The following is a 12,953-nucleotide window of genomic DNA, read 5'->3' on the forward strand; positions in this document are numbered from 1 at the left end:
GGCGGAGAACCTCGAGTTACTCACGGAAATTCTGGTACTGCAAACATCTAATGATGCACATCTTCTCGGCTTGTTGTAACTCTAAACGGGTTAACTCCGTCAATGGATTCTCTTCGTTTGACCTTGCCACTGGTTTTCCTGGCTCTTTGACTTCTCTTGCGAAGAGCTTAGATTTCAGTGGTAGACATAGAACTATTACTTTCGGAGCTTTATACCAACTGGATACACCATCTAGTCTTCTCCTTTCAAAATGACCAGAAAACGAACCAGCAGTCTTGACTTCGGTAGTCCGCACAGACGCTTTCTTCACTTCTGGATCTGCCTCTAGAAAGAAGGACACTTTTCCAAATTCAGGTTTACAATCTCCACTTTCCCACAGAAGTTCGGGACCAATCAAATGAACGCAAACCCTCTAAGAGTTGCTTCGCCGTGAGTCCTCTTGACAATTCGTCTGCTGGATTACTGTGAGACTCGACATAGTACCAGGGGCTGTGATCAGTCAGGTCACAGATCTGTTGTACCCTGTTAGCGACATACACATGGAAATGTTTGGCGTCATCGTTGACATATCCAAGGACTGCTTGGCTGTCTGTCTAAAACGAAGGCACGGATTTGCTTGTACTCTAGCTCGTTTTTCACAAAATCACTCATTTTTGCTGAGATGGTAGCCGCAGCCAACTCCAACCTTGAGATTGTTGTGTGCTTTCAGGGCGTCACTCGTCCTTTCGCTACAATGAAAGAACAATGTACTTCGTCTTGTTCGTTTATTAGTCGAAGATATGTACACTGACCATAACCTTCTTCTGAAGCGTCTGAGAAGTAATGCAACTCTACAGCTTTCATTGGGCCAAAGTTCTCTGGCTTATAGCAACGTTGTATTTCTAACTTCTAAAACTCAATGATTTCTTGTCACCATTTCTCCCGCTCCGGGCTTAGATAGTCAGGTACAGGGCTGTCGCAATCCAACTTATCCTGGCACATTTGCTGGAGAATCTGCTTTCCTTTGAGCGTTACAGGAGCTAAGTATCCATTGGGATCATAAATAGGGCCGACAATTGATAGCACTCCTCTTCTGGTTAAAGGGCGATCGCGAAGCTCGATACGGAACCAGAAGCTGTCGCTTTCGATGCACCACATTACGCATAAAGCTCTCGCGATAGGTAGCGGATCTACCGCTAAGTTCAGTTCCTTGATACCCTTCGCATGATCTTCTGCTGGAATAGTTTCAAGAACTTTCTTCTTGTTTGAGACTTCCTTGTGCAATCTGAGACAGGCTTTGTCACAGATGCGTTGACTAGCTTTAATCAGAAGAGATGTATGGCTTCAGTAACGGTTGGCACAGATGTAAGCCCATCATCTACATAGAAATTCTTGCGTATGAATGTAGGTGCATCGGCACCGAATTCTTCTTCACCATTATCTGCCGCTGGTCTGATCCCAAAGTGCGCACAACCTGGGGAGCTGCTGGCGCCGAACAGGTGACCTTTCATACGGTACTCAGCTACTTCCTTTGACGGGTCTCCGTTCAGCCACTAAAAGAAACGCAATAGGTCTCTTTGTTCTTCCCAGACCGCAAACTGTTGGAACACGCTCTTTACGCCCGTCCTGAAGGCAACACTTTCTTGGCGAGAACGACACAGGATCCCCAACAGATCATTCATAAAAACAGGACTTTGCAGCAGGTAGTCATTGAGGCCGACACCATTGTACTGCGCTGAACAGTCAAATACTGCACGAATCTGTCCTGGTTTCTTGGGATGGTAGACTCCTGTATGAGGATCATAGTTAACTTTGCTATCTTGTACTTGAAGACGATCAGCAGGGACTCTTTCTGCACATTGAGAAGTTAGGCCCTTTATAAAGATCTGGTAGTCTGTGAAGAACTTCGGCTTCTTTTTGACTCTTGCATTCAGTTGGTTCCATCTTTTTACAGCAAGCTGACGGTTGTTGGCAAGACACACATTGTCAGACTTTAAGGGAAGTGGCATTTCGTACCGTCCATCAGATTGCTTCTTTACACCATTCTCCAGGATCCACAGAAATCTCTCATCTACCACGGAATAGGGTTTTTTCTTGTCACTTGTCTCAGCAAAGTCAGTTTCCAACACATGGAAATTTTCTCTAGGTCAATGATCTCTTTAGCCTTTGTAGAGAATGAAAATACGCTTGGAAATTCTGACACTTTGATTCTATTGCACACACCGTCTTCTCTATACTCTCTGTTACTTGACTTGCAGACTCTTCCGATCACACACCAACCAAGTGCGGTTCTCAGAGCATACTATTTCTCTCGGTCGGATAGCCTTTGGACAATTGTTACCACTCAAGATAGAGATCTCTGCATCTGAATGGTATGGTGCTAATCCATCAGCAACACTGTTCAGATGTTCCCATTCTCTCGCACCTTCAAGCTTTGAAATTTGTGACTGATTGGCTGAAACATCTCCTCGGCTGAAGGCCTCTGGCATCTTCACAACACACTGTCTGCAGTAATCCAGAGTAGTGGTGTGGGATAGTTCAGGCCCCTTTTGACGGTTGCAATGGGAGCGTTCTGATTGGTCGATTCAAATATTGGCAGGAAAATTCAAATTTGGGCGGGACATGCCAACGTACGTTAGGGGGACAGTCAAACCATAACGTCACAGACACGTGACACTCAGCGGACCCTCAGGAAACAGGTTGGGGTGTTTTGCGTCACCTTATAGGAAATTCAAATTGGGGGTATTACAGAGACCCAAGCCCCTCACGGCCAGAAAAAACAAGACAGGATAGTTTCTTTCTGAATCAAACGGTTTTATAACTAGAATCATAAAGGAGTATGTACAACAAGAAAAAAGCAAAATATAATGTCACACTATATACAAGATGGTGCCCCGCACATGCACCCTAGTGTATTATCATTATGGTAAAGGCTGATTTGGATGTGGCCGGCCAATGAAAAACACAATCATCCCACCGGTCACCTCCGAGTAGAGTCTCCTTAAAGTCACCTCAGTTCCGTAGTGACCCTACTCAATTTTTTTCTTGGTGCCCCGCCCACGCACCCCCGCAACTTTGCCTTACATCTCCTCGTCGTCGTCCGACAGGAGTCCGGAAAGAAGATGAGCGTTGGCTGCATCCATGTCCGATAGGAATCCGTGGGCATCCTCGTCAGCAGCGTCATTCTCGGCGAGACAGTACCCATAAGGATAGGTGATCGCGGTCCCCGAATGAAGGATGCGTTTGTTGAAGACGAGTTGATAGTCTTTGTGGGCGGGCTGGGTACGAAGTTCGTACTGTTTGGATTTGCGGATGATTTTACGTGCTATGAATGCGCGTTTCCCGCGGTGTCCCCAGTGGATGTTGGAGTTCGTCCAAGGTGTTTTGACGCAACACCTCATAATTGAGTTGCACCATTCCCTCCACATTGAGAGAGTGTCCCCTGACTTTACATTCTGTTTTATCATCGTTGCAGCTGTATCCATAGTTTTTAGGCCCACCCGAACAAAATTCCGCAATGTACTGACCGGGTTTAAGTTCGTTGGTGAACTCACCGAGATGGGTGCCGAGGGTGACGTCAGGTTGATCAGGATGATGCACATAGAGGACGGAATCCGTGTCGTGATAGAGGACCTGTTTCCCGAGGAGTTCCAAGGCTTCGTACAACCGTAAACGTGCCCAGCGGGTGGTAAAGGCCGCAATGAACACATTGGTGTTGACACTCGTCCTTGGCACGGTAGTGCACTTCCTCCCAGTTCTCATCGAGGCAACAGACGTACCGAATGTCATGTTGGTCGGAGTCCATGAAGAGCTGGAAAGGTAGAGGGTCAAAGAAGGTTTTCACCTGCATCAGGTTATCCCTCTGTCCAAACTTGCCCCACAAGGAGTTGAGCATTAGTTTGGCTAAAGACCATTGACCCGTATTGTAAGCGATCTTATTTGGGTCGATTTGGATTCCTTCATGACGCTCAAAGTCCTCCACATAGGCCTGTCATTGCTCTTCCGTGTCGCACCCACTAGGCCATCCGCACGCATCCACTTTGATCTTAAGCCAAGTGTTGACATACTCGGTAAACAATCCGCGTGTTTCCTCAAAGTGGCACACTTCATGGACGTGTTGAATCACGTAGCCCATCGCAACCGCTTTTTCTGCACCACGTACTGGTCAGCGCCCGTTCATCCTCGGTGTGATCGCACGAGGGATTTTTCCTGCAGAGGTTTGGCAATGTCTTGCTCCACACACGTACGGCAAAGAGGGAAGGTGAGCGTTCCTCCACACCGGTATGGCAAGATGGGGTGAAAGAAATTCTTTGGTGGGATGATGGTGCACAAAGCCAGACCAAAGTACTCCGAGAGGTCGGTGGTGCCGGGTTCATAGATGAACTCAGGATGGCCGATGGGATACATTCCATTCTTATTGACCCACGGGTAGAGGGAAGTGTAGTCCACATACCGAACTTCCTCACCGACTTGAATCTTGTAGTAAAGGAGGCATTTGTGCGTCCTCCAAAGAAGGCATCGCGAGGATTCATGGGTTTGATGACAGGAAGGGTTTTGACGAACTCAGCCATGCAAGGATCCGCTTTCTTTTGCTGCTCCCACTCACATTCTCAGAGGGTCACGTCATGGTATCCCAGGTCTCGAAGACTCTGAAGACGTTCCATGGTGGTACGTCGGATATCATCCATACAACGATCGTCGTGACGGCGGTACGGTTCTTGACGATTGGGGAAACATAGGCTTGCCACAAGTCGACCTCACGATAACCCCAGAAGAAAATTTTTCGGGGAGCGAATCGTGATTTTTCGTACGCGAAGTGAATGAGCGAGCGACGAAGTCGCGAGAGGTCCACTTGTCTCGCTTGCAAAGTTTTCATTTGCGTCTCGCGCCAAAAAGGGGATGACGTCATTCGCAAGTCCTGAACTTGATGGCGCAATCCGACGAAAACAGTCAAACATGTTTGTTGCTACGAAATCGAAACAGGAAATTTGTTAACCTTGTGCTAAAGGTATCAGAAACAAAGATGAAATAAAACGAAAGCTTTTTTTCAATCTCGAGTCGCCGCTTGGAAAAGAGATCTCCAGTGGTATTTGCTGGACCAACACTTGTGCCGTGATTTGTGCTGATAGAAACGAAAGACTAATATATTCGAAAGATTAGCAAGTAAGGGAAAGCTTCCAATCGTCAAGAAAGTCAATTGATTTCACTCATGAAAGATCAGGTACGCTTCAGGTGTAGGAGACGTACTAGACCGGGATTAAAAGATATATCTTAGTGAAACTTAAGCTTACTATTTAGCAATGCAATGACTCTCGTCGATGAATACACATGCATTTTAATTTTTTTTGTTCCATTCGACGAAAATTGTGTTGATAGTCGTTGAGAATCGCCTCGGGACTTCCAGACACCCGTTTATACTTAAGATTTTAAATGTGTTGTCTCCTAAATAGCAACCAGCTAGAGACCAAATCTTTCGTGAGTGAAATCAGTGGAAGAATTTAATTTATACGAAGACGATAGCATTGCCACCCGCTCCAAGTAAACGACCAAAAGCGTACAGGACTAGTTCAAAGGTCAGACTTTTCCCAGCTCCGGTTGGAGAAGACACAAACAGATCTATGCAAGACAGATATTCTTCAATTATTTTCCTCTGATGGTCGCGTAATTTGGAATATCCGGTGGCCTTAGTAGCATGTTTGAAGTCACACTTCACTGCATGTGGCAAATTTTGATTGACAACCCTGGGGTCCACGAGGACTACTCTGATTGGCCTAGCTCAGCGACCCGTTTTCGGGTCGCTAAATTGGCGCCAATCAAGTGTGAAAAGTCCTTCGTTCCGCGCGTATCTAGACCAAGGACTTTTCGAAAGTCTAGGGGAAACACTGTTCGCACCCGTGCCGTGCCATCCCTTGAAAGTTTTGGAGGCGATGATCTTTTCCTCCATGCGGTTGAGGCGATAGTCATGCAGACAAGCTCCTGCAATCGTCATTTTGTCAAAGAAACAGAAGCCGGTCTGTTCGCAGAACTCACGACGAAAGGTCTAACAACCCTCTCGGAGGAGTTTGACGCCAGAGATACAGTAGTCCACGAGATCCCTCTGGATATCAAACTGTGCCTCGTCCGCCACTTGACCCGTGTACTATTGCTCAAACTCCGCTTTTCCTTTGGTGGACATGGTTTCAGGGGTGTACATCTCTCTCGGTGGCATGGGACCCACATAGTCAGCGTTCGCAGGGGTGTTGAAAAGGTGTGGAAAATACCCCTTCTTGAAATTGTCGGGATCCAACTCAAACGTTTTGGTAAACGAAGCCAGAGCCATGGCGAAGAACGACATGGAGTCGATGAAGCGAATGTACCCACCCCAGTAAGTGATCTCCAGCAGTTTGCCACCCGTACGCATGGGCTTAAACTTTTGTTTGCGCTCGATCAATCGCCTCACCACAAAGTAAGAATCGTAACCCTTGAAATTGTGATCAAGAGCTGTGACGTAGCGTGTGTCCTGCTCCGTCAATTGCTCCAGCCATTGCAGAAATTGTTCCATGCAATTCTTGCCACGAAAGATTTGAGGCAAGGCATCTTCTGTCGTCATACCCACCACCAAATTAGGCACATGCACGCCCGTATCTTGCATGGCCTCTGTATCCCAAAAGACCGGTAGTAGTGGGTGGAAGGTATTGCCCTCCTCCACCTCCCCGCCCTCTGTAGCAGTATTGGGGTCGTTGTGTGCCTCACCGCAGAGTCGGGTCCGCTTGTTGATTTGTACGATGCGTGCATGTCTTCCAGCTCTTCGGGGTGGGTGGGGATTTGCACGAAGCATTGTTGCTGATTCAAATCCGTCGTTTCGAGGCACGACGGGCATTCCCTGTACCCGCACCGATGGTCGTCTTGTTCATTCATCGAACGAAGCAGTTTTCTGCTGTTTGCAGATCTGTGCCATGAGTCACATATCGATGACTGATTGGGACCACACGCTTTTCCACTGAGGTTCTTGGTCTGGTAGAGTTGAAAGCAGGCATCCCTATAAAATTGGCGACGACAATGACGACAGGGGATGTGGGCAGGACGTTCACGGAAGTACGCCTCGATGTAATCGTCGCACTCATTCTGTTGGCAACCAGGGCAGTGAATGCCTTTCCCTTCAGAACATTGATGACGACCTTGTTGATTATACGGTTTGAGGCACCGTCCACAAAAGTAGCCTTGCCCAAAGAATCCTGGCAACGAGGTCAATGTGTCGTAGTGTTCGTCCTCGTGGACAAGGGCTAACAAGGTAGCACCCTGCCGAAACGCAAAACAGGCGTATTGTCGATTCGCGTCCACCACCACGATTCGGTAATCACGAAGACTGGGCGCTTGAGCCAAAGTGGCTAGTTCCTGGAGACCCATGGGACCCGGCTGGAGTCCGGTTTCCTTTAAAAGAGCAAGAGCGGCTTCATTGCGACTGTGTTGAGCATGGTTGCGTTGGGTCCACTTGTGCTGCTCGTTAATGTTGGAACACGCCAGTTGCAGGCCACGAGCGGTGATGATAGCACGCACACAACAGAGTCCTGCATCGTCCCTGGGCATGTGCAAAATACACTTTTCGTTGAGACGAAAATTCGCCGAGGATTAATAGCCAGGTCGTTTGTTTTTGGAGACGCCACTTCCTTGAGGCCTTGCCTGGACATGGACGAATTCCAGTTCAAAAGGTTCGTCGGGGTCGTATTCTTTCCCGGAAATGAGTTTCTGAGCCAGATCGTCCAAAAAAGCGGTCACCGTGTCCGGTTCCTGACGCCACCGACTGACGCGTAATCCTCTAGAAAAGGAGTTGTCGTAGCCTGGCGAATGAAAAGGAAGAAACACGCGATCACGATCGTGGATGGTAGCATCGTCCAACAAGGTTTCTATCCCATCCCGTAATCCTTGAGCAAGTGCACGGTTGATGTTTTGACGCCGTGAATCCAAACGTCCTTGTTGTTCCAACCGTGTCCTAAAGATGCGTTCACGCACTCTTATGACAGCGGATCGACGCTCCATGATGGGGTCCAAAACAAAACGAAAATGTCCTCCTCCACCTACTTGTGCAGGAGCTTCCTCAAAGAAAGAAGGCGTGTTTTGAAGAGCAAAGGCCTCACGATCGGCGTGTAACCTTTGCCGATGCTCGGTGACATGGAGACTTTCATCGTCCATGGGGACTGCCAGCCACCATTCCACTTCGTCAAGAGCCTGAACTAACAGTTCATCCTCATCACTCTCCATCAAATCCGCCACATGGGAGGGGCGGGGGGTACCCCAACATTTTTATGGCCTGACTTGTAAGCTCACACGACCTGATGACAGGGGGTGGGGGGTACCCCAAAAACCTTCGACGTCTGATGCCTCCTAAGGGCCAGAGAGATTGGTTTGGAGTTCACTACGTTGCGGAAGATTTGGATCAATAAAGACCAGACCCATGGAAGTCAAGAATTTTGTTTTTAATGTTTGTAACAACAACGACAACGTCAGTCAGCCATTACAGACTTTTACAATTTGAGTTTTTGTTTGGCTTGCATGATTCTCTTCACGATGGCTTCGGTCCAGGTTTTCTTGCCGGGAGATAGCTGATGGCCTTCACTATTTTTGCATTGGCTTTCCATTTGTCTTGTAAATTCTTGGCCTGGGAATAATCGATGTCATGTTGTTTGGCAATCTTGTCCAGCCGATTGATGCCCGGATCGCCACGCTTGAGTCTCTTTTTGAAATGCGTCCCCGGTCCCATGTACTGGTACCCTGGCTAATGAAATTCGATGCCCGTTTCCTCCAACAGCTTTTGCAGATCCAATTTACCCCCTTTCTGACGCCGTCGTCACCGGGTCTTGGGAAGCAAGGCCTGCCTTCGGGTCGTGTGCTTTTTCTGATGGCGCTTAGAAGTCCTGCCCATCGAGACGCCGTCGGAGTTTCGTGTCAAAATCCAGCCAACCGGGCAGTTCTTACGAGCTTTCCTCTTGGCGGATCGGGGCGTCCCTTCCATCATCTGAGCCACACTCTTACCCATCATGGGATCTCCACCAAAAGGGCGTTCACCCCATTCGTCGAGTGGGGTCATCGTCTTGGGGGTGACTTTCTTCTTCTTCTTTGCTTTCTTTTTGGGTACTGGCGTGGTCTTTTTAGGGGTCACAAAACGAAGACGTTTCTTCACTTTAGGAGGTGGACCCGCAGCGGCCGGTGTGGCTAGAGGTTCTCCCACAGCTGCTGCTGCCGGTCGTTTCTTCTTTTTCACCAGTTGCGTCAACAACGTCTGTAACGGGCCTTGCGTAAATGCTGCTCCTTCCACGTCCTCGTCCTCGTCAGCACCACCTGCACCACCACCAGGACCTCCTCCAAAACCCATGAGACGTCGAACGGCCTTGGTCCATTTACGCACTTCGTGCGACAAATGTTTGACCAACGCTTCTTTCATGGCCGGCGGGATGTCCTCTGCCATCAGAAGGGCGGCTTCTCTAGCAGCCAGACGTGCGGCTTTGGTTCTATGTTCACTTGCTCCAACCGACGGAGCCGTTCCGGATCCACCAACACCCGTTTTTGAAACCCAGGAATGACGTCGTTGTCACCGCTCATCGTAACGTGTCCCAACATTCGTGCCATGCCTCGTTTTTATAGTAGAGGGTTTCTTTCTCTTGACGTTCTCGTTCCAAATGCCCTTCCAATTGACGTACTTGATGTTTCAGATCGCTTTCGTTCGAGTTGACATAGGGCTTTATTCCGTTCTTGAAGTTGGTCAGTGAATTGACGTATGATCTCGCATTGTGCACGTTCGCGATGTCGAAGATGTCGGATCTGATCTTTCATCGCACAAATCGAACGAGAACCGTACGTCCACGTATCACACCATCTATCGTCCATATTATGCAATTCTTGCCAGAACTGGATCACAATGACACCTCATCACCCGACGACGCTCTTTTATGGACGCGGCCACGTCCCAGGCAATGGTTGCACGCCGTGTTCACACCTTGACAAAGACCCCGACCTTGCTGACTCATCATGATCTGACGACGCTTTTCAAGGAATGTTTACGACGGGTCATGTCTCTCAGTGCTTGTTGATGGGGTCGTAACTTGGTCAGGGTGGACGACGATATGGGAATCTGTCCACGAAGCGTATTCATGACCAATTCGTGCAAAGCATTGTTCTGAGCGGCATTAGCCACTTGCAAGCGTTCGCGACGTGTCTGATGATCGGCTGCTTTTATGATACTCCGACGAAACGGGAGTTGACGTCCAATACGCCAAGACATGATGAGACGATCCTAGGTATTTTGGACAGGTTCCCTTTATACTTAACGTCGACCTTGTCGTCGGGTGGTGGCTTCGAGCCCTTTCTTGACACCGTAACCAGCCGCGGCTCCCACACCTCCTAACGCTGCTGCTTTCCCTGCCGCAATCAGACCAGTAAGCGCCAAAGCGAGCAACAAAAGGATGCCTCTGCATTGTCGTCGTTTTTGTATGCCTGGACGTCAGATCACACGCTTTCTTCTTCTTCGTACCATCATACGTTTCTTTTCCACAAGGGGGGCGTAATGTCCTGTGGTAAGTGCAGCTCCCATCCTTTTATATCGTTTGTCTTTGCCCAAGAGGAACTCATTGGCGCTCGTACACCACCATGGGCCATCCTGCTGTGTCACATGACTGAACAACCGGAATCAGTCGTCGGAGACAGGATGATCGTGAGATACCCGTAAGGATGTTGCGTTCAGGCGACAAAGAGTTTCAGGACCTCTTGCCATCGATCCGGAAAGGCTTGGAGGACCAACGCGCAAAATCCCGTCTGATCCCTGGGATTCTTGAAGATGATCACGTAATGCGCATTGGGCGAAATGGTCTCGGCAAATTTCCCAGGTGGAAACAGATCTTGGCACAAGTGCAAGACCGTAATGTGTCGATGATAGGATTCTCGCGTAAAGAGATCCAACACGTTCCCTCCTTCGTCCATGAGATCGTCCAAGACCAACATCCCACCTTGAGGAAGCCACGTTTGAAGATCGGCGACCCCAAGGATTCCTTCGTGAAACTGGATGCCTTGACGTTTCATGCCATCGAACCGGGGTTGTCATACAGCGTAACAGTAATGACACGGTCGTGTATTTCTGCCCTCAAACTTCCGCCAAGAGAGCTTCGGTCAATTGCGTCTTGCCACTTCCCGATGGACTGACAATCATTGTACTACTGGGAATACGTATCATGACAAAAGCAAGAAAGGACGAGAGAGTACACTTCTTTTAAAGGGCCCGGTTGTGTAACGACGTCCCGGGTTATATTCCATCACTTGATGGACTCCCATCCTTGATGTTATACTTCTACGACCCGACTATATATGTACCACAAGCTACGTATACCGTTTCCATGTGGTGCGCTTTGTATTCACGAATAACAACAAACTCATGTGCAATACAAGATTGATTAGCGGACATGGCATTCAAATCTTGAACCAAAAGACGAGGAAAATCGTTCTAAAAACTCTTCCATGGTCCGTCCTTGGGCTCGTTCTTTTAAAAGGCGTAATGACCACAAGCCGTACTGTTCAAGGCTTGTAAGGTCCGATAGTTGCGCCATACCGGGGACCATCGTGCCAACCAGTCGTGCATACCCAGCACCTGATAGGTGGTGAGAGGTAAGCCGTAACTGTCCATGACTTCACATGCTCCTTCTTCCGTCCAGAGTCCTAACCAATGTTTTCTAGGTTCCCCTCGTGGATCCGTGTTCACAATGTAGGCGGCTCGCGTTGTGCGGGTGGGACGGGACGGTAACCCATCGGAAGGATGCACGCCGTGAAAGACACGTTTCAGAATAGGATCATCCAATGCCAAATGACAAAGGGCGACGTCATTCAATGGCACAAATTCCATGTTTTGTTCTTGGGGTTCATCGACGCACGATATATAGAATCGCACACTTGTCGTCGATCTGGAACACATTCTCAAACTCACCCAATACCACTATCGTGAGATTCTTGTTAGGGTTCGCACGGAAATCGATTTTCAAACGGACATTGCTGGCTTGTCTAGGGTTTCGATGTCCTGGAGCATCCACGTCTCCATTGGGTACATTGTTAAAGGCAAACAAGGTACAATTCTTGTCCTGTCCCCATTCACTGGGTTGGATCATACTGGGACGATGATTCAGCAACGAACCACTGACTAATAAGAAACGATGGTATCCCAACAGGTCTTTACTGCCATTGGCTCCATTCAATTCCAACGTTGGGTACGGATATTCTTCGCTGGCAATAACTCGACGAATCCGGATCACCCCAAATTTCTGGAAAGCGAACGGATAATGCTCCAAATCGCCATTGAAGCTTCGACTGTCCAACAGCCCCACGATCATCCAGTCCGTCACCCGGCCCACAAACACGTTGTCTTCCGTGAACTTGGTGGTCCGTCCATCGAACGAAAACGCACGGATCTCGCTTCGGACTACTGGATAATTGGCCCACTGTTCTTTGACTTTTCTCTTGACCTGTAGGGCATTGTAGACGGATGGGTTCAGCGACAAACGGCAGAGATGCAGCGTCACTTTGAGGTCACCTTGACTCAACGTCACTTGACGTTTGACACCCGCACCACTGGTATTCGTTCCAAACAAAAAGAACTCAGGCTGATTACAAAACAATTCCAAGACGATCTCCACCCCAGGCACCGGCACGCATCTTGTGCGAAAGGCTTCCAGATGCGGATGCACGATCAAGGTGGCTTTACTGTTGTTGTAGAATGGTACGGTGGCTGTCTTCAAGGGAGTGGCATCACCGTATCCCCATGCATTCGTCGTGCAAATGTCATCGGCGGCTCCACCGGCAGTTAAGTGTTCTGTCACGTTCAAATAATTCACCCAACCTTGAAGCGACAGCAAGGTCTCCCCCTCATCTCGATTGTAATTCAGCAGCGTGTCCAAAAAGGCATTGTAAGAATGCGTATCGGTCTGTTCGCTCATCAAAGTGCCATTGAACCGTAGATTCAT

At 48.7% G+C, this 12,953-nt stretch overlaps 1 protein-coding gene across 1 annotated transcript; it reads right to left on the reverse strand.

Moving 5' to 3' along the window:
* Positions 1 to 11,858: 11,858 nt before the first annotated feature.
* On the reverse strand, positions 11,859 to 12,953 carry LOC138040164 (uncharacterized). The gene has a single exon (XM_068885941.1). It carries the CDS (start codon positions 12,951 to 12,953, stop codon positions 11,859 to 11,861), a length of 1,095 nt encoding a protein of 364 aa, XP_068742042.1.

The sequence above is a fragment of the Montipora capricornis genome, chromosome 3 (assembly GCF_036669925.1).
Source record: "Montipora capricornis isolate CH-2021 chromosome 3, ASM3666992v2, whole genome shotgun sequence".
Taxonomy (NCBI): domain Eukaryota; kingdom Metazoa; phylum Cnidaria; class Anthozoa; order Scleractinia; family Acroporidae; genus Montipora; species Montipora capricornis.

What these genes read in the sequence shown, in the direction of transcription:
- LOC138040164 (XM_068885941.1), bottom strand. Translation starts at nt 12,953, where the DNA reads ATGAATCTACGGTTCAATGGCACTTTGATGAGCGAACAGACCGATACG.